Source organism: Protopterus annectens, chromosome 4.part0, assembly GCF_019279795.1.
Source record: "Protopterus annectens isolate FY-2018-M chromosome 4.part0, PAN1.0, whole genome shotgun sequence".
Taxonomy (NCBI): Eukaryota; Metazoa; Chordata; order Ceratodontiformes; family Protopteridae; genus Protopterus; species Protopterus annectens.
Window position 1 is genome coordinate 1,082,266,524 of NC_056733.1, and position 22,960 is coordinate 1,082,289,483.

The window sequence follows — 22,960 nt, forward strand, 5'->3', positions numbered from 1 at the left end:
ATGGCTAGAAAATGTTCTGAGTCACTTGAGAAGCTGGTGAAACACAGCAGGCAGTGAGATGCTGTGAAAAGTTGGTGTTTACCTTTCTTGGAGAATTTATGGCACTGCGACTTTCCTGCACTGCAGGCTCAATCTGTATTTAGACGTCTGAGAAACTTTACTACTGCAAGCTGCATAAACTGGAGTATTTCTGTTTAGGATTTATACATATGTACAAATGTTAGTTACTGCAATTTGTCTGAAGTGACCCTCTGCAGGCCTTACCACTCCCTCTGTTTTTGAATGCAGGCTAGGCTCACCATTGAAAAATGAATTATCAAGATGCTGCTTACTGTGATGGATCCAAAGTCTTCTTAAGACACTAAGGTCTTGCTGGCTGGATTCTGCTGAAATCAAAGTCTAGTTATAATTGCATTCACAGTCTGTTGCCCACAGAAACTTGCAGAATATACACTGATGCAGCACTAAACTGTCACTTATACACTGATGCAGTAATCAATAAACAACTTTTTATAACAAACCACACGTACTACTGTTGTAGCTTTACTTACATTGTACCACTTTTTACTTCTCTATCAGCATAAATGATAACTTTCCTGTACAAAATACTTCCCCCAACAATTTCATTTGCTATAGTGTCTTTATAGTGGTTTTACATCCTGTTTTTCTTTTTGATATTCTATTTTGGTCTTTGTATGAAAACATCTGTTTGCTGGTGTTTGCAGAAAAATATGTTTTCATCCTGTAGAGAAATAATGCTGGTATTGTCTTTATCCATTCAAACTTCCTTGCTTAACAGTGTCATATGATAGAAACATGTACAGATTATTTTCCTGTTGTCCATTCTTTAAGGAAGCAGGTTAGCTTTCTTACTGACAATGTGAAATGCATACATCCTGTGGTTCACATTTTTTGCCAAGTCTGTAAGAGGCCAGCTTTCTTATTGACAGTGTGAAATGCATACATTCTTGCTAATTTTGTAGGAAAACGTGTCCATTAAGCAAATTCCTTATTTTTCAAGCCTCATTCATTTAGTATGGATGCTAATCACATATTACTAAACTCTATTTCTACATTTAAGCAAGCTTTATTTTATACCTTATTTATTTTGCATATTTGTACTTTCAACCTTAATACCTTGTTGAGCATATTCTTACAGGTTGCTGGGTTCAGTTTTCATGACAAAGTGAGGAGCTCAGCAATCTGGGATAATCGTGCAGTACAAATACGGTTCCTCAGGATTGAGAGAAGGCAGTTGAGGTGGTCTGAGCATCTAGGGAGGACACTTAATAGCACAGCCAAATCAGAGGAGTCACCAGGGCATAGCCAGGACATGCAGGAGTGATGATCTCTCTCAACCAGCCTGGAAAAACCTAAACATCCCAGAGATAAGCTAGAAACTGTTGTTAGGGATAGAGAAATCTGTCTGTCCTACTTAGCTTGCTACAACCATCAATCCTCAACCAAGATAAGTGGTTTAGAAAATGGAGAGCTTGATGGATGGATGGATGGATGGATGGATGATTCATTACTGTTTCTAAATCAGAGGGTGTGCAGTAGGTTGTACATGCCAACAAATTTTCTAATATGTCACTTCTTTAATAAGTTGTATTGCTGATTGAAGCTCTTTCTTCTTCTACCCATCAGCTGGCTGCTGTGCGTTCTGCTCCTGTGCTAGAATTTATGCTGTGCTCCAGTTGTGTCCCTGCAACTATTACCTGCTTTCTTCCTTCTGGAAGCCTCCGAACATTAGGGCAACTAAAGAAACCTCCTAACATCTCCCAGAACACTTTGACCTTTGAAAAGGTTTTGGATTGCTGTGCTCCAGTTGTGTCCCTGCAACTATTACCTGCTTTCTTCCTTCTGGAAGCCTCCGAACATTAGGGCAACTAAAGAAACCTTCTAACATCTCCCAGAACACTTTGCCCTTTGAAAAGGTTTTGGATTGCTGTGCTCCAGTTGTGTCCCTGCAACTATTACCTGCTTTCTTCCTTCTGGAAGCCTCCGAACATTAGGGCAACTAAAGAAACCTCCTAACATCTCCCAGAACACTTTGAGCTTTGAAAAGGTTTTGGATTGCTGTGCTCCGGTTGTGTCCCTGCAACTATTACCTGCTTTCTTCCTTCCGGAAGCCTCCGAACGTTAGGGCAACTAAAGAAACCTCCTAACATCTCCTAGAACACTTTGACCTTTGAAAAGGTTTTGGATGTATGTATTGACACTGACTCTAAGATATTACATGTGAAGAAATTACATCTAAATAAAATTCCAACTTTGCTAGTTTAGACTAACTACTCAGGCAGGCTAGCCAGCAGCCAACGCCCCCCTTCACAGTCTTTTTTAACTATTTCCTTTCATAGTCTTACCCCCTTGCAGCAACTGACTCTTGCTCAGTCCCTCTTTAGTACCCCATATCCAACTAAGACAAGACCATTGCTATACCATGAGTTGCCACCAGGTGGTGCCTCAATGAATTCATAGGTTCATACTAGGCTATCTGCCCTGGGGCATTTATAAGCCTAGCCTGATTGTGTTTGGCTTACGCCACCCCTTGATTTGAGTATACTGTGCCCTTTTTAAAGTTTAGTTTACTGTGCCTCTGTCTAATAGTGACACGGAAGTAATCCCTGGGACAAACCTACGATCCCCCATCCACTCATCAAGATTCTTCTTGAAGAGAGTCAGTGAGGTGCTCTGCCTAACATGAATTGGAATTCTATTCCAGAGCGAAGGGAGCCTCTGGGTTATGAATCTGTCCCTCCAGCATGTTCTATTTATTTCTGTGCTGAGGTTCAAGTCCCTCGAGCACGTGGCTCTAAGGGATTTAGATTTACTGAGGTGGAGCATGTCCATTAATTCTGGGTTGGACATAGCTTTATATGTCAGGCATAGATCGCCTCGAATTAGGCGGTATGCAACTGAGTAGAGCTGGAGGTTTTTTTTAACTGAGCAGCAGATGGCATCTGTTTGAGTCCCTTGATCCCCCTGGTGAGGTACTTTTGGGGTCTTTCTAATTGCTGCAGGTGTCAGGTAAGGTACATCCCAAAGGGGGCATTGTATTCTATGATGGGCCTAATGAGGGATGAATAAAGGGGCATGATTACCTCTCTTGATCTAGATGTGAATCCTTTCATGATGAGGTGGGCTATGTAGAAGGTCTTTCTAACCACTTTGGCAATGTGGTTGTCAAAGGAGAGATTGGTATCAACTTGGGTCCCCAGATCCCTAATTACTTTCTCTGTACTTAATGGGTTACCACTTATGTGGTAATTTGTGGGCACATTGTTTTTGCCAAAGGGTATGACTATACACTTTTTGGCATTTAGCTTTAGACCATGGCTCTGGCACCAGTTATCCATCTCTGCGAGACCTTTTTGAAGGATGTTTGTGTCAGCTGGAGAGTCGATTATGGCACCCAGTTTGCAGTCATCTGCGAACTTGTTGAGCCATAGTCCTCCTGCATTGGCCTGTACCTCAGAAAAGTAAATACTGAACAAGAGAGGTCCCAGGACAGAACCTTGTGGGATGCCACTTGTGACCAGTTTCGAGTCTGACATGGCTCCAGCAACTCTGACTCTGTGGGTTCTGTCTTTGAGCCAGTTTGTGACCCATCTTGTGACATAGGGGTTTATATTTAGGCTGGATAGCTTATCTATGATGCCCGAGTGGGGTACTGTGTCAAATGCCTTTGCGAGATCCAGATAGGCTGTGTGGACTACCTTCCCTTCATCTATGGTCTTGGTGACTGTTTCGAAGAAGCCAACCAGGTTCAAAAGGCAGGATCTGCCCTTAACGAAGCCAAATTGGGTAGGATCTAGTGTCTGTAGGTCCCCAATGTCTTTGTTTATGAGTTCCATGATGATCCTCTCCATAGCCTTGCATACTAGGCTAGTCAGGCTTATGGGGCGATAGTTTCCAGGGTCCGCAGAGGCGCCACCTTTGTGGAGTGGGACCACTGTTGCTGTATGCCATTCTTTGGGCACATATCCTGTAGTGAGGCTGAGATTATACAGCAGTTTTACTTGAGGGATTAGTTCTTCTTGGAGTTCATGTAGCATGCAACCCGGGATGCCATCTGGTCCCATGGAAGCAGTGTTTTTTGCTTTGGAGAGGGCGGCCTTCACCTGAGCATCAGAGATGTTTGGGAGGCTGCACTCTGCCGGGATACATACTTGCTCTTTTGGGGGGGAGGGGGTGGAGAAGTTTGCATTGAACCAGTCTGCCAGGATATTGGCGATGTCTGTGGGTTCAGTGTATTTTTTGTCATTTAGAATCAACTCAGAACAAGTCTGGGAGTTGCATCCCAGGTTCCTAACATAACTGTAAAAAGCCTTATGATTGTCTTTAGTGTCCTGTGCAATTTTTCTCTCGAAGCTGGCCTTGCAGGATTTTATGAGGGATCGTAATTCTTTGCTAGTACTGATCAGAGATACCTTCCCTTTTAGGGATTTTGCTCTATCATGTAGTAGCTTCCTCCTTCTGTTGTACAGTTTATTTATGGCTGGGGTCCACCAGACTGGACGCCTGCCTTTGGGTGATTGGGTCTTGATTTTGTTTGGGATAGCATGATCCATGCATTCCTGGAGATGTCCGTAGAATGCGTTTATATAGGATTCTGTAGTTTGGGCCGTAGTTTCCACTGGCCCTGGGGCCTTGAAGGATTCCACTTCAGTTTTGAGAAGTGTGAAGTTCGCTTTTGAGAAGTTTTTCACTGTGGTTTTCTGGGCTGGGGGTGGGGTCGGGATGTGGATATCCAGTGAAATTAATTTATGGTCTGATCTTACCAATAAGGGATATACTTCTGGTATGGAGCATAGAGTCCCCATGTTGGTAATGATCAGGTCTAGTATGTTTTCCCCTCTTGTGGGAGTGGTGACTAGTTGTTCCATAGCATTTGAGTTTATAAATTCCAGGAACCATTGGGCTAAGGTGCTGGGGCTTGAGTAATGCTCCCAGTCTATGTTTGGGTAGTTGAAGTCGCCCAATATAATGGTTCGGAGAGATCTTAGTGTTCTCCAATGTTTTCAGGAAAGCAGAATGTGATTCCTGACTTTGAGAGGGTGGTCTATAGGATGCTATAAACTGAAAAGCAGTCTTGCCCACTGTCAGTTGCACATGGATGGTCTCCGATACTTCATGCACTGCCACTAACCTGGAGATATGGATATCCTTGAAAAATATGGAAACTCCCCCTCCTTTTGTGGTTCGGTCTGGGTTTTGGGGCCGAAAAGCATGATATGAGGTATAACCTGGTAGTGCTGGGGTGCTCTCTGGAGCCTTGAACCAGGTTTCTGTCACTGCACAGATATCGATGTTCTCCATACTGAGGAGAGCTTTGAGTGCATGCATCTTGAGGTTAAGACTTCTGGTGTTTAGCAGCATTACCCTTAGTTTCTTGTTCCTTGTGCTGTCTATGGAGGTGGGTTTGACTTTTGAGCCTTGCCTAAAAAAGGCACTATGGGGTTGGCAAGAGCCTTTGCCAATATCCAAAAGCCCAGGGGTGACAGGTGCAAACCGTCCCTAGCGAAGCAACGTGGCTTGTCGAGCATGTCATCCCAGGCTGACAGACACTGGATCCCCTTTGAATGACACCAAAATTTTAGCCAATTGTTAATCGATCATTTTGTCTTTATACTGTGGCATCATTCTAGGTGAGGGTAAGATGCTGCTCAAGGTCAGGGTCATACCGGCCTGGGCTACATGATCAGAGAGCTCCTCTATGTCTCTTTTCATGTAGTCGAGGGAGGTACGTCTCAGGTCATTCACGCCAGCATGTACAATGACTGAGTCATATTTGTATTTGCTTTGGAGTGACCTAAGTGCTTGCATTATGTGGTGGATCCTAGCGCCTGACAGGCAGCTCACTGTGACCTTCTCTTTATTCAGCTTGGGGTGTGGGACGTCAGTGTGTCTGACAATAGAGTCACCTATTACAAGGGTATCAGGTGTGTTATTCAGCCTTAAGGGCTGTGACTGCTTGGCACACTGACGTTGTGTGCTATGTGTTGTACGTGTTTTGTTTTGGGGTAGCGTTTGCTTGGATGTCTGCTTTGGTGGTCTCTGTTGCTTAGGTAGATTTTTATTTAGAGCCTCCAAGTATGTTTTTGTGTTTTTATGTGTTTGGTTCGCTGTTGTGGTGGGGCTATGTGATACTGGAATCTCTAAAATAATAGCTTTCTGACCTGTTCTTTTCTACCCCATTTCAGTAACCTTTCTAAAATACTATCTTCTGCCCTGCAATTTCCTACACCATTCTGTAAACTTTTTGTAACCAGACCCCCATTCACTCCGCTCTCAGTCTCTTGATACACCTATCAACCACCTTTTCTCCTTTGCCCCAAGGCATCCTGCTATCAGCGACTTGTACTCTAACATTCTGCCTCTATTCCTTCCTACCTCTGAATATTGTCCACCTTTCTCCCATCAGACTTACCTGTTGTTTTCTCTCATTTTACTGATTGTCTTCCTCCACATTCTGCTCTCTTGTCTCAGTTACTCTGTCCCTCCCCATAGCTATCTTACCTCCTCACTTCCTCCCTCTATACACCTGACCCTATCCTTGTTCTGTCATCTGTATTTACTGGTGCTGTTCTTGTTCTCTTTTGTATCTCTTCTCCATTATCTCACAGGAAACTTTATTATCCCTGATGTTCTATACTGTCTTTTCCCACTGAGCTCCTCCTAGTGACTCTATCTCTGCTACCTCCTAACCTCCCACCCTCTGGTTAATCTCGCGTTTCTAGTCCCTTATCCTGCTTATTTGCTTTACCCCTCCCCCTTTCCCCTACCCCCTTCCATACCTTATAAGTATACCCCTATCCCTAGTGCCGCCTCTTTCTTTTTCTACCCCTCAGCTGGCTGCTGTGTGTCCTGCTCCTGTGCTAGAATTTAGTAAGCAAATCTAAGATTGTTGTGTTATATATTTGCTTTTTTGATACTTACTAGAACTTCCTATGTCTTGACTGCTTTGTAATTTACCTTGTTTTGTTTCTCAGTGCTAACGCTACTAATTGCTTTTGCATGCTGCTTGTTAGTGACTATTATCTTGATTGTTTGGCGTTAGAAGCTTACTTTTCCTTCTAGCCACAGTTTTTGCATTGAGTTGGTTTTTGAACTGGTTTTTGTTTTACAATACTAACGCTACTAAGCGCTTATGCACACTGCTTGTAGCGACTGTAATCTAGATTGTTTGGTGTTTGAAGCTTACTTTTCCTTCTAAGCCTCAGTAATTGCGTCTAGTTTGTTTTTGAAGTGGTTTTTGTTTTACAATACTAACGCTACTAAGAGCTTATGCACGCTGCTTGTAGCGACTGTTACCTAGATTGTTTGGCGTTTGAAGCTTACTTTTTCTTCTAAGCCTCAGTAATTGCATCTGGTTTGTTTTTGAAGTGGTTTTGTTTTACAATACTAGTGCTACTAAGTGCTTATGCACGCTGCTTGTAGTGACTGATATCTAGCTTGTTGGTGTTTGAAGCTTACTTTTCCTTCTAAGCTTCAGTAATAGTGTCGAAATTCTATTTGATGTGATTTTGCTTTGAATGCCACTGCTACCAGAACATTTGTTTTTCAATACTTGCAGCGAATATCTATTTTGAAACTATGTCTCCTAATGCTCACACTTTTTTAGATAATCTATTAATGTTTCACTGTAAATGTTAACATTTAATAGCATTGATCAAGAATAGGCTGTTAAGGTCATTTTGGGAACATAGATATTGAATATCATGTTATTCATTTGGCCTGAGCCTTCCTTGTTAACCTATACTGCATAATTAGCGTGGCCCACGTGCAACGATACTTGCAACCTGTTCTACTACACTTAGTCCCGTATTAGTTGCTCTCTTACGTGCGCCTATTATAATGTTTTAAGCTGAGCCTTTCCTCATACTCCTAACAGTTTTAGCATTATAGGCAGTATAATTAGCCTGTAAACACTACAAAATATTCCTTTTCTTGGTATAAAATGCAAAATATCTATGTCATAACTGCATATTCTTGAAGTGATAGAAACTTGTCAGTGCTGCTTTGTGTAACTAATTGTTATGGTACCATGTTACTTTTTTCTCTTATTTTCTGAGAACATTGATGACTGTGCAATGTTAATATTGCTCTGAATACTAATTCTTCCTTCTGTTGCAAACTGTGTTATATAAGTCTGTTAGTATCATACAGCAATGTAGTTGAAAGCGTTTACATATGTAAACTATGTCTGTATAATTTTTTCCCTACTCTCTATTGCATCTGTAAGCCTCTACCTTATTTCTCTTTCTATATTTTTCAGTGCTATGCTCCAGTTGTGTCCCTGCAACTATTACCTGCATTCTTCCTTCTGGAAGCCTCCGAAAATTAGGGCAACTAAAGAAACCTCCTAACATCTCCCAGAACACTTTGACCTTTGAAAAAGTTTTGGATGTATGTATTAACACTGACTCTAAGATATTACATGTGAAGAAATTACATCTAAATTAAATTCCAACTTTGCTAGTTTAGACTAACTACTCAGGCAGGCTAGCCAGCAGCCAACCTCCCCCTCCACAGTCTTTTTTAACTATTTCCTTTCATAGTCTTACCCCCTCGCAGCAACCGACTCTTGCTCAGTCCCTCTTTAGTACCCCGTATCCAACTAAGACAAGACCATTGCTATACCATGAGTTGCCACCAGGTGGTGCCTCAATGAATTAACTCTCTAAAATAATAGCTTTCTGACCTGCTCTTTTCTACCCCATTTCAGTAACCTTTCTAAAATACTATCTTCTGCCCTGCAATTTCCTACACCATTCTGTAAGCTTTCTGTAACCAGACCCCCATTCACTCCGCTCTCAGTCTCTTGATACACCTATCAACCACCTTTTCTCCTTTGCCCCAAGGCATCCTGCTATCAGCGACTTGTACTCTAACATTCTGCCTCTATTCCTTCCTACCTCTGAATATTGTCCACCTTTCTCCCATCAGACTTACCTGTTGTTTTCTCTCACTTTACTGATTGTCTTCCTCCACATTCTGCTTTCTTGTCTCTACCTACTCCGTTCGCCCTACGGGCTCACTCCTCTCCCCTACCCTACCCCCCAATTCCCACCCACCCCCAGTGATCCTACTTTCATACCTCTAGAAACCACACCCCTACTCAATTGGTACCAATTTCACAACTCCTAATTACAATATCCCTCCCCCTCTAATACTTCATACCCTACAATTACATAACTTTCCTCCACCTCTGTCTCATTATAATTTATTATACTTCTCAAACTCTAACTTACTATTCTTCCTTCTTCTCTAACCTCACTTTCCAACCATGCATATAGTATGGAATCCTTCTCAAATCCAAATACTAGTCATCTTATTACTTCTATCTCCTCTTACAACGATCTATATCCTAACCTCCTATGAACAACCCATACACTCTATCCCTACATTTCCCTCTTCTCATACCTCTTCACCTATTACATGTTCTCCTGTGTCATTCCAAAACCCCATCTATAAATCAAACTACTCTCCTGCCAGATATCATAGACTACCTCACATTAAATTCTATAACCAGAAAACAAAATAATTTAGCTACTACTTTGTCAAAAATCATAAACCAAAACAACAAACACTCCATAACACACTTTTGGATGGAGACATTCATCCAAACCCTGGCCCACAGAACACCCAGACCATAGGAACCAATAACAATAACAACACTAGACCTATACCACCATCCAAATCTACTAACTCTCTCACCATAGCTCATCTGAATATACGTAGTATTTGCAACAAAATTGCACAACTTCATGCACTCCTTGATGCCAACCAATTTGATATCCTATGCATATCAGAAACATGGCTAAAACCCACTATTAAAGATTGTGAAATTACCCCACCAGGATATAATATAATTAGACTCGACCACTCATCAAAAAAGGGAGGAGGTGTTGCTATTCTTTACAAATCTCAGCTACAAATCAGCAGCATAAACCTGAACCTCCCCATATACAGTAACGCAGAACTAATATGCTCTAAACTCCAACTAAACAAAAGTAAAGCTATCTATATTATTTGTATATATCTCCCCCCAGGAAACCACATTAACACTCTTGAGGGCATTCTTAGCTGGCTCACTACTAATGTACCACAAGAAACAATAATACTAGGTGACCTAAATATTGATTGGAATCCTTGTAACTACTCAAACACTACCTCCCATATTAACCTACATGGCTTCTCTCAACTCATTTCAGGCCCTACCAGAATTAATAAAAGCAATAATAAAGACAGCACTTTGGACTGGATACTTACTAATACTCCACAACAAACCTACACCTCTGGCACCCTACCAGATCTAAGTGATCACCTATTAACCTATATTATTAGAAAAAAAAACATCATTACTTTTCCTACCACTTTCCGAACATTATGTTCCAAAAAAAATTTAACTCAGAACTCTTTCTAACACAACTATAACAATGTAACTGGACTCCACTAAAGTCACTACCTCTTAATGATGCAGTACAATACTTTAACTCTACATTCCTATCTATTTTAGATCTGCACGCACATACACGCAAAATTAGAATCAAAACCAAACCTGCCCCCTGGCTAAGCAATAATACTAGACAACAAATCTCTACCAGAAACAAATACTGGGCTAAATGGCGTACTTCCAAGAACCAAGCTGACCATCAAACCTTCAGAGAATGTAGGAACAACACTAGTAAAGCCATACTATTAGACAAAAAGAACTACTACCTTCATCAACAACAAATATCCAATAAGGAACCAAAAAAATTTTGGTCCACAATCAATAATCTTCTATCTCCAGGCCAATCAATCACACCCAACCACAAGACTCTCACCCTGACAACCCTACCCAAATAGCGAATGCCTTTAACTCCTTCTTTACAAATACTATACAAAATCTTGCAAATCAACTATCTCCTGACACCTCAAAACTACATCCTGTTTATGTAAATACACCCCCCTCATTTCACTTTTTTCCGATCTCTACATCATATATTTTATCATTACTACAAAAACTTAAACCTTCTATCCCCTCCGAAGACAAATTCCCTGCTGAGTTCCTACAGATAGGAGCTAAAGCTATTGCCTATCCCATTTCTATACTGATAAATAGATCCATCAAAGAAAGAACTGTCCCTGATATCTGGAAAATATCTCACATCATCCCACTACACAAAGGGGGAAACTCTAATGAATTCTCTAACTATCGTCCCATTGCTTTATTATCACCCATTGTCAAAATCTTGGAAAAATGTATCCATAAACAACTCCTAAACCATCTTCTCCAAAACAAACTACTTGCTAACTGTCAACACGGCTTTAGACCTTCCCACAGTACCACCACTGCACTGCTCTCATTCACAAACACCATCAACACTAACCGTAACATAAACAGTCTTTCTTCTGCACTATTCATTGACTTATCTAAAGCCTTTGACATGGTGAATCATCAAATACTCTTGCACATTCTTAATTCTCTCTCACTTGATCCTAACAGCATAACTTGGGTTTAAATCTTACCTAGAAAACCGTCAACAAGCAGTACTCTGGAAGAACTCATTATCTGAACACCTTCCTATCTCACTAGGTGTACCACAAGGCTCTATCCTAGGTCCACTTCTTTTTTCCATCTTTATTAATGACCTTCAATCAACTATCCCCTTTACTACCTGTATTCAATATGCAGATGACTCCACTATAATCTGCACAGCTACCTCTCAAACTGAACTTCAGTCTCTTACCCAAAAAGCCTTTAACACAGTAGAACAATGGTTCTCTCAATGCTTCCTTCTATTCAATCCTAAGAAAACAAAGCTACTACTCTTCTCGCCAACATGTAAGCAAATCCCCCTAAATTTCTCTATCACTTCCAACAACAATACTAGTATTTCTCCTGACACCACCACAAAATTACTTGGAATTACAATAGACAATAAACTTAATTTTGAAAATCACATTAACTCTACTATAAAAACTGTGAACAAAAAAATTGGAACCCTATATCGACTCAAACCATTTCTTACCCCAGCTACTAGAATTACCCTAGCCAAAAACTCATCTTATCTCCTGCATGCCCTATTTATACCAACTTGTCAAAAACAAACCTTAATAAACTAGTTATATCCTACAACAACATTGCTGGATTTGCTACCGGATCTCCTTTTAGGACCCATCACTGCCTTAATCTAAGACAACTTGGCTGGCTAGAACTTCACAATCAGATCGAACTACAACAACTTATAATAGCTCACAAAACCCTGTACCAACCCACTAAAACTCCAATACTCACCAGCTTCATTACCCCTTATTATAACCTGCACAATCTACGCTCCTCTAACAAACTTTTGATCAACAGGACTACAACTAATAACTCTGCAGGAGATAGCTTGTTCTCCAACTCAGTTGGAAAACTATGGAACAAATTACCCTCTGATATCTCATCTCTGACTTCTCTTCCTATTTTCAAGAAGAATCTCAAAAAATATCTCAATAAAAAATGGATATGCCCCTGCACTAACCCAGATTAGCCTTGCTCTTCTTTTCTTGTCTCCCTACCTTCCCCTTTCTCCCTTCTTTACCCAATAACCCAGTTGAGGTCTCCTAGCTCCTCAAATATACATTAAGATAGTGAACTGACCCCACTGACTAGTTATCCCTGAGTGATTCTCCACTCTCTCATAGGTGTAAATTCTGCCTCTCTTTCATAAAGTAACTCTTTATTTAGCCCTAGGATGATAATTAAATCCATTAACTCATCCTTTACTAACTCTGATTCCTTTCCTATCTTTCCTTCTCTTCCTTTCTTACTTTATCCTCAGTCTTTTCATTATGCTTTCTAATTATGTTACTTTGTAAAATGTACTATGCTTTCCCCATGACATAATATGTGGGATCCTATATCTCACTTATGTGTAAGACTATTGTGTTATTAATTTCCCAATTTCCTAAAAAAAAAAAAAAAAAAAAATGTTTGTTTTTACTTGACCTACTTCTTACTATTTTAGCTTAAATTACTTTATGTTCACTTTTTATTAAACTGTGTATTAATACTTGGAACTTTTCTCCCCGGGCCTCTACTGAAAATGGACATATATCCAGCTAGACTAGCCCGGTCAACAAATGTAAAATAAAATAAAAAATAAAAATAAATTGATTGAGCACACTGTGGGCTAAACCTGATAAATGTCCATTGGATGAGTGCTCTACACTGGTTACCAAACAAATAAATTACATATTTTGTACTTTTGAAGGCTTCATGGGAGATCTCCGTTTGATACATTACTGGTCCCATACTTTGTTGCAATATGTAAAGGTCCTAACGCTTCATGAATAAATTTACAGCAGATAGTAGTACCATCACAATCAAATCTCCTTGGAAATTTGTCGTCTTACTCCTAGGTGAATTTTTGAGTCTCTTCCACCCTCTTAAGATGCTCAGCAATCAGTCATTTGAATCACTGGGCCACAGCCTCACTCACCATTCTTACTGCTCAGAGGTGTGGACATTCTCCAGCCAAATTCCTTTTATAACATCTAAAAACACCCCAAATATTTTGCTCATAGGCAAAAACAGTGGAGGCTTTGGTCATTTCTATACACAAGAAATAATACAGGATAACATACTATCAGGGATCTTAGACATAAATTTATTTATCCTCTGTTTTAGAGATCTCTTTCATTATTATTATACTATTTGGTTTGACCATTGGTCTGGGAATGGTATCGCAGAGTATAAATAAATCGTATTAGAAGAAATCTGTATAGCTCCTTCAGCTGTCAGCAATCAAATTACAATCTTGATCTGTCAAAATAACATCAAGAATTCTTAAGTGATTAATTTATGTAGCAGTTGACTCGACTATGTGGGAGGCAGTCACAGAACATAAAAAAACTGCCTCTGGAAATTTGGAGGCTGGTATAGGAAGAGAGCTAGCTGATATGATGGAGAGAAGGAAGGTTGATATATTGTGTGTGCAAGAGACCAGATGGAAGGGAAGGGGCCAGGTGTTTAGGAACGGGTTCAAATTGTTTTAATCATGGTGTGGATGGGCAGGAGAAATGGGGATACTATTATAACAATACAATAAGAGTGTTTTGTTTTAGACGAGAAGAGAGGTCTGACCGAGAGAATGTTTAGGACAAATTGATGGTAATGATGAATTGATGATGTATTGATGTGCACAAGCAGTTAATGCTATGCGATGAGAAATGAGAGAGTTGGAGAGATGGATGAGTTGTTGTGGTGAGTGTGCCGTAGAGAGAGTGACTGAGCCAACTTTAATGGGCATGTTGGTGAAGTGGAAGTGAATGGGGGGATGAATGAGTGATGATGATATGTGGAAGAGAGAGGAATGCAGAAGGATGTGAGATTGTGGATTTTGGTGGAAAGGATGCATATGGCTGTGGTGGTAAAAGGCTATGTGCATGAGTGACGTATAAGAGGCAAGGTGGAGAAGATGGAGAGGATTATATTATATGTAGAAGGAGTGCCAGGAAGATGATCAGTCTGACTGTTGGGTGGTGGTAGGGAGGGTAAGAAGCAAGCATAGTTGGTGGGTGGTAGAAAGAATATGTAGATCAAGAAGAGGAGGAGGAAGGAGAGAGTGGGAGGAAGAGTGTAATGGTGATTAAGGAAGGGTGGAAGGGAAAAGGTGAAGTTGGAGTTAGGGAAGAGGGAAGAGTTGAGAAAGGCAAGTGGAGAGCTGAGTAATACCTGGTTAAAGTAAGCAAGGCAAGGTAGTAGAAGTGGTGCTAATGTGGTGTTTGGGACAGAGAGGAAGGAGAGAGTGGACACCTGAAGGGAGAAGGGGAAGAGGGAGAGTAGAGGGAGAGAGGAGGAGGAAGAGAAGAAGTGGGATTAGGAAGAAGATGAAGAAAGTATGATGAGATGAAGGAGATGAGAAGAAGTGGATGAGTAGAGGCAGAAGAGAAAGGAGAGGCATATGGAGGTAAGAGGGAGAGGCATGGACACTAAAGAGGGAGAAAGAAGACAAGCACCTGAGGAAGATAGACAGAGGGTAAGGAGATTGGAGGATAAGCATATGTAAGGTGATAAAGGATAGTGTGGGAAAGGTAGGGACAGAAGAGTGAGAGGTGAGTAGATGAAAGAGATTTTGGAGAGGCTGATGAATGAAGAGAATGAGAGAGAGAGAGTTGGATGAATTAGCAGAGAATAGGAGAGGAAAAAGATTAGCAAATGGGAAATGGATGGGCAGCTATGCCAGGATGAAGAAGATGGAAAGCATGGAGTACTTAAACAAATGGGCAATGGAAGGGGAAGCAGGGAAATGGCAGTGGAATTTCTAACTGGATTGTTTAATGAAATGGACAAAGTGTTTTGGGATGCCTGAGGAGAGGTGAAGTGAGGTGCAAGCTGCAGTTTAAGAGGAGGATGTGTAAATTAGAGCTGCAAAATAGATGGAAGAGAAAAGGGGATAAACTGATTTGAAGTTATGGGAAGAGTAGTGGAAGGCAAGGTTAAGAAGCTGGAAAGATGACAGTGATGAGCAAGTGATAGTCATGTTTGGGTTAAGGAAAGAGCATGCAATGTTTGCTCCTGAGTGTTGGTTGGAGAAATACAGAGAAGGTCAGAAGGAGCTGCATTGAATCTTGTGTACTGGAGAGAAAGCAGTCGGGTTGCATGAGAGAGCGTAAGAGTGGAGAAGTGTGAGGACGTGGTGTGTGAAGAGAAGAGTTGAGTGAAGTGGGTGGAGCAGGGTGGAGGAGTGTGGGACTACAGTGTAGTGGTGGGCAGGAGGATCCTTAGGGTGGGATTGGATGTGGAGGTTGTGCTGGTGGACCTTCATGGAGGGTGGTGTGGACAGGTTGAGGATGGCAGTGGGATCTGTAGATCCGACAGATGTCAGGGCAGATGACACTGGAGATCAGATTGAGTGACTAGAGCAGAGGAGATGAGGGACAGAATGGGAGAGAACAGAGTAGTAGAGGAGAGGAGAGGCCAGAATGCAGAGGAATGAGGGCAGAGAGTTGGTAGAGGTGGAGGAGGGGGGGTAAGAGAAATGGTAGAGGTGTGAGATATGAGAGGAGGAAAGGTAAGGAAAAAGTGAGTAGGTATAGGGGAAAGTGAATGGATGTGTGGAGTAGTGTTGGATGAGGGTGGAGGAATGTGGGTGAGGGGGAAGGAGTGCAGGGTGTGGTGGTGGGCTGTGAGGGATAAGGGAGTACAGAGTGTTCATGTGGGGGGGTGAAGAGTGGAGGAGAGTGTGAATGAGTGATGGGTGAAGGGTGGAGAGAGTGACTATTGACTTGAGGGGGAGAGATTTGGCATTAGAGGTGGGCTCATGAAGATGAGTTTGAAGACAAGAATAGAGAGATGGATTGCCATGGAGCAAGGATGGATCCGATTAGAGAGATTAGGGATTATTAGGTTTGGACAGACGATTGAGGGATGTGACACAGAGTAAGAGAGAAGATGATTGCTGATGATGACATGAGGATGGAGAGGATTAGGATGGATTAAGGTTAAGGACAGAAGGAGAGAGGGAGAGGGGGAGAGGTGGAGAGAGATCCTATGAATGAGGCCTTTGGACGAAGAATGAGGAGAATAATTAGTAAACAATAAGATACAGTGGTCACCCTTCATAGTAAGGCACAGTACTATATGTCAACCCAGCCCAAGAAAGTGGAGAAGTAAACTTTGTTATTTGGCATACCGGACTTGTCCTAGGTTTGTGCAATGACACTGAATTGTTAAAAGTACTCTTTGTTTCATGAAAACAATTTTCACTGAGCCATTTTCATGGGAGACAGTTGCAATGATTTTTTTTCTTCACACTGAAATGACACATACAGTAGACTCCCTCTTATCTGGTCTCACTGGGACTGGACCTTAGTCTGGATAAACAAATGGCTGGTTCATCAGAAAAAGCATAAAAACAGCATTTATATGTTATAAATCAGCTAGAATAACATGATTTGTGTTAGCATGCATTTTTCTAATGAATATGAAGTCTAAAACTCAAATGTCTGTCATTATTTACCCCAGAGGAGGTGGAAGTGTTGTTCTTCTCTTCTGTCTTTTGCTAGGGCTACGGCAGAAATTTGATGGCTGGTTAAAGAGGAGGCTGGTTAAAGAGAGGCTGGATAAGAGGGAGTCGACTGTAAAAGCATACCTCTCAACTGCACAGATTTTCACAGAATATCCAGATTTTTGTCTCATATTTTTGGTCTGTTCCTCATAAAAATTGTGTTTTTGTTTTGACAAATCACTGGGATTATCTAAGGATTAAAATCACTATATAATGACATGCATTTGAATTTTAGACTTCATATCTTTTAGAAAATGCAAGCTAACACAAATCCTGTTATTCTAACAATTTTCTAAGTGTATAAGAGCAATATTTAAAATGTGTCCCTATATTTGGGCCTTTGTTCTCCCATTATGTCAGGCTTTGTCCAGATTTCTTGAGTTAAGAAGTTGAGATGTGTGCATAAAAGAAATAAGTGACAGATATTCTACTTCATGAAGCAAAAAGGTAAAAAGATAAATCAAGCTAGAAAATAAATAGGTAGGTACCTCCAAATAGGTAGGTACCTCCAAAATAGGTAGATACCTCCAAAACAGGTACAGTTCAGCAGCATAAAAAGAAAACTTAAAACGTGCAGCCAACTGCAGCTACTTTACTTATTTGGGTTTTGCAATTCTTTATTAAAATTTATTTTGTCTGAACTGCAGATTTATGTCCATTCCTTCTTATGAGTTGTTAAACCGAGGTCCCATCTGCTTGAGATGGTAGTAGCTCAGGTGGACCTATCACAAAATGCTGGGGAAGTTCCCAGGTTCCCCTTGTGGTAGAAATACCACCTCAGTTTTCACCTGAAAAGAGGTCACTAGGTCAGTGAGACTACCCATTCAACAAAGAATGACTAAATAAAAATGAATCTCTTACATATGATCTCTAGATAATTATTTTAGGACATTTCTGTGTCAGAATAAGACAAGGGAAAATGACTTCTTCATCTACAGCAAACACTTCTGTAGACAACCAAGCAAAAATGATTATGTATTATATCGCTGAGTTTTTAACAATAGTTTCCTGTATTGTCATGCTCATTTTATTTCTTTTCGTTCATTATGTTCTTCCTACATAGCATGAATAACAACTTGTAGGCCTGCTCTGGGGAATACAGTGATTCACTTCAGCAGGACAAAGGCTCCGTCACCACATAAATTAATCAGCATTTATTTTCTGTGAGAATAACAATTGAAGATTTATGTTTTTCTCAGACTTTAGCAACTGACTGTTTAAAATAAAGAACGGAAAGTTCAGGGTTACACCATTTCTTAGATCATAACAGATGGGAAAAAACTTCACAGTTGGGGCTCAGTCCTGCAAGTAAAACACACAAGAAAAATGTTTGTGATGTCATGACAGAGGAGCAAAATCTCCATTTGGATAATAGGCAACCAAAGTTAGTTAGTCTTTTTGAGGCAAAAATCCACTGAGCATCCAATTTCCTTATTAAATAATGTAAGGAAACAAACCAAATTATAAAAAGTCATATGTCACTTTATTTTAACATTGCCTTCTCAACTAAAACTTACAGAAAAAGAGTCCTGCAGCTTCTCATTTTGTAAACATCTTTGAACTCCAAAGGCATGTAATTGTAGAAGACAGAAGCTCACTCTGTTTTCATATAAATAACAAATGTTTGTAAATCACAATGCAATCTTCAGACAAATACTTGATAACTTAAAAATTCTGGCAAATACAAATAACATGATTTCTAATTACAAAATCAAGTGTGAATAAAATACACACAAATGAGCATGAATAAGACAGGTAATAAAAGACATAAATACATTTAAGATAAGTAAGACATACAAAGTGATACTAGAAGATGAACTGCATGTCCTGGAAATAGACAAGGGCATGGCATTATAAGGCAATTCACATTCAACTCTTTTGTGCATAAACAATTGCTCAGTTCCTTAGCCCTACCCATTAGCAGTGCCTGTTTGGCAGAAAACTAGGGGCAAAGAACTATTTGGAATGTGTATTAAGGCATCTGATATAAAGCACCCCTGCATCACCTCCAGCCTCTTATAATTATATACCAACTCTGAGGTTGTACAACAGTGTGTAAAGCACATAAACCCTCCACTGGTTTAACTTCAACTTTGTCAGTGTTTTTCAGCATTGATCTTTTTCAGTTTAGATATTATCCTGTTGATCATTTTACTGTCAGTCTTATGTTGCTTCAATCATTTCAAGTACACACACACACACACACACACACACACACACACACACACACACACACACACACACACACACACACCACAGCCTCAGCCGGACAAAAGCTGCTCAAATCCCCCCCACAAGTCTGAAGGTAGCTGAGGATGAAGTAAGCAGTAGATAAATTCTGTCAAAACTGTCAACAACTTAAGAATCTTGGATAAGATTACACTAGTGAGCAGACATATAGCTGGTTCAATTAGAGCCCTGGGCACCAATGCTATGAACACGTGCCCCACCACCTCAGCTCTTCAGATGAAGAGCAGAAAAAAAAAGTGATCAGCTTATTACAGTTAGATCTGTGCAAGCCACTCCCAGCAAAACAAAAAGGATGTTCCTACTGGCACACCAACAGGTGGTGATATGCATGACACTCACCCCTCCCTCCAGTCCCACCCATTCAGTTCCCATTTCTGTGCTCTGCCCCAACCCTCCTTTAACATATTTTATTAAAAAAAGCCTTTCTTCTTTTAAAATGTAGCAAACTGTTGCTACAGTTTATACCTGCCTGCACAGAGCACTTTAGTGCTCAAGTTTTAGTTTAAGAATACATGTCTTTTTAAACTGTAGCAAACTGCTTGCTACAAATGTAGCAAACAGTTTCTACAGTTTATACCTTGGCAGCATGGAGTGCTACAGCACTCAGGTTTTAGTTAAAAAAACAAGTTTTTTTTACTTTTAAACTGTATCAAGCTGTATGCTATAATGTAAAAAGCATTTGCCACAGTTTAGATCACACATGGAACTTACAGCGTTCAGGTTTGACCACAAATGCAACACTGGCTTTTAAAAGCCAGTATTACATTAAAGAGTGACCAGGATCAGCTAATTGCACCCTCCAACACTTTGTGCCCAGGGCAGTTGCCTCTCTCGTCCCACCCTAGCTTTACTACTGTCAGTGAGGGACAAAGGCTCCAAGTGAGTTACACTTTTTAAATATTGGTATTACTCTAGTATTATTCCCTCATGTACCTGAAAGATTAACATGATTTATGCAGACATGTATCATCTGAAGATGAACACTGAAACTGATATGCCCAACATTATTTAGTGACTACAATCCTCAATGCTTTATCAAGTGATTGTAATGTTTGTGAAACACATGGCAACATTCCTTATTTCTTGGATTATTCCACTCCTTTCACTTACCAAAGATGAAGATGGAACTACAAGCAGAAATAAGAGAGTGGCAGAAAGAAACTTCCCATATCATAGTGTCAACATACATGGAAAAGAAGACACCACCCCATCCTTCAGCAGAGGAGAGTAAAGGATCAACCGTGAAGAGGGTGACCTGAGAGTTTGTACTCACCCTAAGCCACCCACATTCTCTCAGCAATTTGTACAGTTTATGATGAATTTTCACATGTCCATCAAACAAGTGATTGTTTAAATAAAAAAAATTATATATTAGATATAAAGTATTTGCAGTAGAACAGTCTCCATGTCTCCTCTCAGTGCAAATCAGTTCTTCATTTTCTTGGTTGGTGGGAACTGACGATCTACCTTAGAGTGGTTATGGTTTGTTGTAAAAGGGAGTCGTTGACTGATCTTCTTCCCAATAGTCTCCACCTATAAGAAAATGGAGAAATGGAATGTTACTTTCTAAACCTGGATCAGGCCTTCCCAACCACACATATGACAGCATTCATTTTATATCATTATTATACGTGATACTTTTCTAGGTCATTACTTTTGCTACCAAAGTGACAAGGCCTGGAGAGTGTCTCTTAATTAAGAGAAGTGGTGACACTGGAAATAAAGCCCCGACCCCATGTAAAATAAAAAAGGGGTAAATGATGATGATGATGTTTGGCATTCTGACCTTGCTGTTCTGTTCCAGTTTGCTTCCTGCATCCTGTACCTTTTCATGTATTTCACTGATCAGCTGTGACTGAACATGAACATTTGTTGTTGTTTTGGGTTTGTGACTGACCATTATTCTGTGACTTTCAAATGCTGCTTGCTCAATAGTTGGGGATTCAACCCCACTCTGCTTGAAAATATTGAAGATTAAGGCAGTACTTTTCATTTCTATATGACATTTGAACAGCAATCAGTAGTGTCGATACTGGGAACTATTTTGCACTTGGTACTATTTGCTTATTTTATTTTTTCTTCACTTACCCCAGGTATAAGGCCTTGCCTGCTAGCCCCTTCTGAAACATTTATTCTCTCCAGAGCAAACACTAGTCCCTTCATGCACCTACCAAGGTGAGATATCTATGACCTGTTCATTCCCTGGCCAGTGAAAAAGCCCATTAGCTCATTCTTTCTCCTTCAGAGGTGAGAGTCATGAATGAGCAGGCATTTATTCATGCAACAGTCCATGTTTCCCTCTCCTAACTGCCTTCCCATGGTGGCTGATGGCCCAGGATGGCCCTTCTGTGCCTCTGTATTCAATTAGGAAATCTCCTAGCTAATGGCAATGTGTGACACCTGAAACAATAGCTCTGACCAGCAGTCCCTCGACACTTCTGTTTGGGTCATTTCCTACCAGCAGTCCCTTGACACTCCTGTTTGGGTCATTTCCTACCAGCAGTCCTTTGACATTCCTTTTGGGTCAGCTCCTATCAGCAGTCCCTCGGCAGTCCTGTTTGGGTCGCTTCTTATCAGCAGTCCCTCGACACTCCTGCTTGGGTCAGTTCTTACCAGCAGTCCCTCAGCATTCCTGTTTGGGTCAGTTCCTACCAGCAGTCCCTCGGCACTCCTTTTTGAGTCAATTCCTACCAGAAGTCCCTCGATACTCCTCATAGGTTCATAGGAGGTTACTAGGCTAGTGGCTCTAGAGCCTTTACAAGCCTAGCCATGTTAATCCTAAGTATCCCCATTTGCTCTTTTTGGCTAATTTGCAGAATGAACTTATGAACAATGCAGGTCTTTGATCAACACCACCTACTCCTGTCCATGAGGGACATGGGTGTCACCGCAGGAGTGAATTTGCAGTCTCCCATCCAATTATCTAGGTTATGTTTGAATAAGGTCAGTGAGGAGGTCTGTTTTACATGAATAGGAAATCTATACCAGAGAAGTGGCAGTCTCTGTGAGACATATCTGTCTCTCTAGCATGTTCTGTTAATGTCACAAGCTAGGCTGAGGTTTCTACAGTGAGTGTCTCTTGCACCATTTGACTTGCAGATGTGCAGTATTTCCATTAGGGAGGGGCGGGAGCTTGTTCTATAGGCCAGGTACAAGTCACCTCTCAGCAGCCTATAAGATACAGAGTAAAGTGACAGGGCTTTCAGCCTGTCCAGGTAGGTCATGGTTTGGAGTCCCTGTATTTTCTTAGTGTAAAACCTCTGAGATCTCTCCAGCTGCTGCAGGTGTCTGGTGAGGCACACGCAAAAGAGTGCATTATACTCTAATAGTGGTCTGATGAGGGTTGAGTACAGTGCAGTTATAACATACCTTGACCTGGATGCTACAGCCTTGCTTATGACATGTGCCATGTAGAAGGCTTTCTTTACCACTGTGGAAACAAGGTGGTCAAAGTTCAGATTGCTATCAACCTCTGTTCTCAAGTCTCTCACCACTGGGTTGGAACTCACGGGGGGTGCTGTCAATACTGTAATTGTAGGGAATTTCATTTTGTCAAAGGGAACAATAATACATTTTTTTGCATTTAGTTTTAGACCATAGCTTTGGCACCAGTCATTTGTTTGTGTTAGCCCTTCTTGTAATATGTCGACATCATTGGGGGA

The 22,960-nt window shown here is 40.8% G+C and overlaps 1 protein-coding gene across 1 annotated transcript in view; it reads right to left on the bottom strand.

The window, feature by feature from the left end:
- Positions 1-18,505: 18,505 nt before the first annotated feature.
- LOC122799755 (UDP-glucose 6-dehydrogenase-like) overlaps positions 18,506-22,960 on the bottom strand; it is a 174,596-nt gene continuing 170,141 nt past the window's right edge. Inside the window, exon 12 of the mRNA XM_044069027.1 lies at positions 18,506-20,831. Coding sequence (XP_043924962.1) covers positions 20,724-20,831 — 108 coding nt within the window. The 3' untranslated portion in view covers positions 18,506-20,723. The remainder of the gene's footprint in view (positions 20,832-22,960) is intronic.